The 5,124-nt window shown below is 32.6% G+C and overlaps 1 protein-coding gene across 1 annotated transcript; it reads right to left on the bottom strand.

Annotated features, from left to right (window-relative positions):
• Positions 1 to 214: 214 nt before the first annotated feature.
• LOC140006421 (probable 2-oxoglutarate-dependent dioxygenase AOP1) lies at positions 215 to 2,627 on the bottom strand. Its single transcript, XM_072048274.1, has 3 exons — positions 2,133 to 2,627; positions 1,693 to 2,014; positions 215 to 504 (listed from the first exon to the last, which is right to left on the bottom strand). The coding sequence occupies exons 1-3, from the start codon at positions 2,504 to 2,506 to the stop codon at positions 265 to 267; spliced, it is 936 nt and encodes a 311-aa protein (XP_071904375.1). The 5' UTR covers positions 2,507 to 2,627; the 3' UTR covers positions 215 to 264.
• Positions 2,628 to 5,124: the final 2,497 nt, after the last annotated feature.

The raw sequence follows: 5,124 nt of genomic DNA, 5'->3' as shown, positions 1-5,124 counted from the left end.
CCTCCAAATCCTTTTGATTGAACAGTAGATTACTTGCCAAATTTTATTTATTTGTATCCCTCCAATTTCTTTCTTTTCCCTTATTTATTTCTTCTAGGTACAAAACAGACAGCACACTAAAATAAACTATTGCATAGATTAATCCTGGAGAAAGCTACTCCCCTAACATTTCAAGAAAAAGTGGGCACAATAGGGGAGAAGAATAAACATCGACTTAAAAGAAGAAAAAGCTTTTCATCCATAAAAATCGATGCGTCTGGTGTTTTAGACGCCACAATAGGCCTTCAGTGGATTTGGAGTATTCAAATTATCATCTGTGCTCAAGAATCGGAGATAACCAAAATTGTCCAATGGCTTATATAATAAGGGGTGTTCATCATCAACCAGCTCTGTTGGTGTCTCTACCAATTTCTTGCAATAGGCAAACTGTGCAATCGAATGCCTTTCTTTTCCCTTCATAGTTACTCTATGAAATGGGGAATGCACTCTACCGTTGCTCCACGCCTGCATTTCAAAAATGTATACAATCAATGTATTAATATCCACTATACAAGTCAGCATTTACAAAAAAAAATACCGAAAGTTATGGCACAAATGCCATGCCAATATTCTAGATGATTAAGGTAGTAACATCTGTGAGGCCTTTTTCCTTTTCGTTTTAATTTGACCATAACACATCCAACTTAGATAATGTATGGCGAAGCGATTATTGAATCAAGTTTTCTAATTGAACCAAAGTTTTTTAACTTTGTTTTTTGCCTTTTACATAATGTTGTAGTATTTTAATAAAATAATTAAATTCTGAATTAAATGTGCATGTTACAAGGCAAATAAATTAGTGAAATTTTCTGAAATTTATAGGTGTTTGAATGGTTTTTCCTGGAGATTTATTATATGAAATTATGGCTTTTCAATTACTTCGAGGTATTGTAACTTACAATTCAAATTTGGATTGAATGGGTATTGACCAAAGAATGTGAAATTATCATTTTTCAATTACAATAAGTTTTTTGTAACCTACAATATAAAATTGAATGTGTTTTGAATGGCCAATAATTTCAGCATTTACTTAGTATTTTATTAGGAATATAGGTTATGTTTATCTAACTTTTCTTCACACATATATATATATATATATATATATATATATATATATATATATATATATATATATGTATGCATAGTTGAGATAGAAAAGTTCTACTACAACAGTTTATGTCTTTTGAGTCTAAATTCATTATTTTCTATATCATAGTTAGACAAGAAAATAATAAGGCATTTATAAAGGTATACTCTCCTAGTTGTGTAGTCTAAAGAGAGTGTTAGTAAGTATGGCTGAAATGGTGTATCTTGAAAATGACAAGTTAGAAAACCTGTTGCATTAGAGTTGATTCTTTTATAAAGGTTTGAATCACTTTAAAGAGAAACAGAAATATCCGTGTCTCAACCCTCCACACTTGAGTATTAATATATTGTTATTGTCTAATCTTTCTTCTGCATATTTGTTTTCATTTTTGTTCCAGGGGAAAACACATAACAATTGTCCCGGTATATTCATGACAAAGGGAAATGATTTGAAAAGGAAAATGGAATTTTAAAACATGGATTTTTAGAGGATTGCAATGTTGTAACTAATCAAGTTTAATATGATCCAGGCTTGCACATTTAATGACAAAAAAGAAAATATCTCACCGAGAATACATCTCCAGCCATGATTATTACGGAGGAAGGAGGAAAATCAATAGGAATCCAGCTTCCATTCTTCAACTGAACTTCTAAACCATCAGCTTCATTCTGTTGAAGTATGGTTATGAAGTTCTTGTCAGTATGAGGAGGAACGCCGACATTCATCTCATTCTGTTCGGGTACCCTGTGCCTTATCAATCTAACAGTATAAGTCACTGATCCCACATGAGATTCGTGGTACTTCTCCACACCATAGCTTTCAAACACCAATTTGCTCACCATTTTATCTAATTCTGCGACTTGATTTGCATACCAATGAAACAGTTCACTAGTCATGGGAGGGCATATTCAAAAAAAAAAAAAAAAAGGTAAGCATTTCGGATATGAATAATGCATAGTAGCAATAAACTATAAGAAGAATTACATATTAATGGAAACAAGTTTACCAGAAATGGTTATTTTTGGAGGGCCACATCTGATTTGCAAACTTCTGGACTGCTTCAAGATTTGTTGCATCTTCAATGCTCATGCTTTCGTAGAGGTCCACGTTGGGTCTTGGCCGAGCATAACCAATGAGGGGAGTTTGAGAAGTGTTTCGGACTTTAATCTCCAACGGGAGGTTAAACAAATCTTGCAGCTCAGAGAATATGGAATCACTAACCTCTGAAGGATAGTTATCATGAACAGCTATGAAACAGCCATACTCTTCAAATGCCCGTGTGACAATGTTTCGCGCTTCAGTCCAAGAATCTTTTCCGGATCTTAGGATTTCCTCCGTTAAATTTATGACCGGAAGCCTGATATTTGAAGCGCATTCCATGGTTTTAGGCAGCCTCTTTCCTTATACGCACTTCCCGTAGCTCAATTTAGCCTGATAATTAACAATAAGGGGTAGCCAATGCTGGTATTTGAAGAGCCAAGAGGTTAAACAATTCAGAATAATATGGCAAACCGGCTAAGTTCTTTTCCAATTACGTAGTATATTTATAGACGTAAATTCAAGTGAGCTAGGTCTCATTCTTGGAGGTGCCTTAGGGAAAAAAGAAAAAAAAAAAGAAGAAATTGTTATTGGAGGTGCACAAGACTTCAATTAACTAAACAAGTTAATCAATCCATTTGTTCAAGATTTTGCATCATTCATCTTGTTCCCATAAAACCATACTTTTTCGATGGTACATTAACTAAACCCTTTGTAACATCACTAATCTCCCATAAAAACACCCTTATCGATGGTACATTCGGTCACATCTACCTAAAAAGGGAGAGCAAAGTAATTTTCTATATTATAGGGCATTTAAATGTAATTATTAGAAACTTTGAGGCAGCTATTTGATAGGGATAATTTCAGAAACCTCTCATGAGGTTTTGACAATTTCACTCGGCTCCCTTGAGGTTTACATAATTACAGAAACCTCCTTTGGTGTGATAAAAAGACAACAATGCCCTTTATTAAATTTCAATTCATTGAAAAACTTTATCAAATATTAAAACTCTCTCATCTATTATCAACCTATAATTTAAATTACAGGTTTTTCCATTTAATTATCTATTCTTTTCCACTTCCATATATTTTCCTTTCAAACTCATTTATTTATTATATCAATCAAATGTGTACTGTCACTACTAATAAAATCACCATACACACCAAACCACCAATACTTACATATCTTGGTATATAATCACAATTTTCAAATTTTTCATTATTCTTAAATAGTTTCCCTACGCCCTTTTTTTCCCAATTTTTGATAGGCATTAGCAAATTGAAATTATCAAATGATAAAATTGATAAGAATATATTATACGCATTTTTTAGTGTGTTTTATTAGTTAATTTTGGTTTGATTATTTAGTTTTATAACTAGAATAACTAAGGTTTTGGTAAAAATCTACATTTTATGTTAAAGTGGCTAACATTGCATTTCTATTGATTTTTATGGTAAAAACTTCATATTTTGTAGGTTTAATAATTCAATCATCAAATGAAGTGCATTGAAAAGATATTTGGATGATTGAAGATGGATTAAAGTGGTGAAAATAAAATATGAAGTGTAAAAGGAGAAATGCAATTTGAGAACAAAAGAATCAAGAAAAAGTCAGCATTGACAACTCAGATACATTTTCGTATTTTGACTATATCTGGAGCTACACAGATCGGATCAAGGTGATCTTGGTACCATTTTGAAGCTAAGAGATATATCTACATTTGGTATGAAGACATCAAAGTCCAATGCAGCTGGTGTCTTGGTCAAAAAGTCGAAACACAGAAACTTATCTGGATGGTCGAAAGCTGAAACCCAGAATTGACCAGTCTTTGGTATTTCGACAATATCTCTGTCCACCGATCTCCAAATTAGATGATTCTTGAAGCTTTGGAAAGCTAACGCAAAGGGCTACAACGTTTGTGTTTTGCACAAAAGCCAGTTCGGCCTTCATCATGGAGAAAAATGCAGTTGAAGTGAGGTCAAAAGTAAAAACGTGTATGGCAGCCGAATTTCTGCAATTGGCTCAGCGATTTTTCTCATCTTCACACTACTTTCCAGCTAGAGTTGGAGAAAAAACGTAGGCTGCACATGTTTCTGATGAACAAAGGAAGAAAAATAGCTTATTATCAAGTCAAAAATATACGGTAGAGTAAAGAGGCTGGAACTTTGTGTTTGTTGACTTGGTTAACACCAGATTTGGAGAATCAAAGTGGAGAGTCATAGCAGAAAATTTTGACTGGTAAGGGAAGGACTTTTCATCAACTTGTAGCATATAAGCTGATGAAAAGTCCTTCCCTTACCAGTCAAAAATTTCTGCTATGACTCTCCACTTTGATTCTCCAAATCTGGTGTTAACCAAGTCAACAAACACAAAGTTCCAGCCTCTTTACTCTACCGTATATTTTTGACTTGATAATAAGCTATTTTTCTCATTCTTACTTAGTTTCATAACAAGTTTAATTATACCGTAATTATAACAAGTTTAATTCAATTATACCGTAATTATAACAAGTTTAATTCAATTTCTCATTCTTACTTAGTTTCATATGCAAGTAACTCATATGGTCAATAATATGCTTCCTAAACTCATGATCATTTCTTATTCAAATTTAAAAAGGGATTTATTTATATAATATAGCTAAATATTACTTAAGTTGTGAAAGTATCTTTTTACGCGAGGATCGACATTTTTAGATGAAGATCACCGGTTACTCAACACTTCACATACTCAAGTTGCTTTGCATACTCTTAATTCAAGTACCGTTTTACGCGAAAGTCGACATTTATAGATGAAGACTCCCGGTTACTAAGTACGAGAATCATTGGAGTAGAATAAATCTTATTTTCTTTTTTTTTTCTTTTTCTTACTTCTTTTTTTTTTCTTTTTTCCTTTTTTTTTCTTTTTTTTAATAGCCAAGAGAATAATAAAAATAATCATGAGGAGAGTATTGCACTTA

This window comes from Coffea arabica, chromosome 5e (assembly GCF_036785885.1).
Source record: "Coffea arabica cultivar ET-39 chromosome 5e, Coffea Arabica ET-39 HiFi, whole genome shotgun sequence".
NCBI classification, from domain to species: Eukaryota; Viridiplantae; Streptophyta; class Magnoliopsida; order Gentianales; family Rubiaceae; genus Coffea; species Coffea arabica.
Note: the sequence above shows the minus strand (reverse complement) of the source record. Positions and strands in the feature narration are given on the sequence as shown.

Coding starts and splice junctions, on each gene's coding strand:
- LOC140006421 (XM_072048274.1), bottom strand. CDS start 2,506: ATGGAATGCGCTTCAAATATCAGGCTTCCGGTCATAAATTTAACGGAG. Junction 2,015..2,132: donor TCCAAAAATAACCATTTCTG/GTAAACTTGTTT, acceptor TCCCATGACTAG/TGAACTGTTTCATTGGTATG. Junction 505..1,692: donor TGGCTGGAGATGTATTCTCG/GTGAGATATTTT, acceptor TTTGAAATGCAG/GCGTGGAGCAACGGTAGAGT.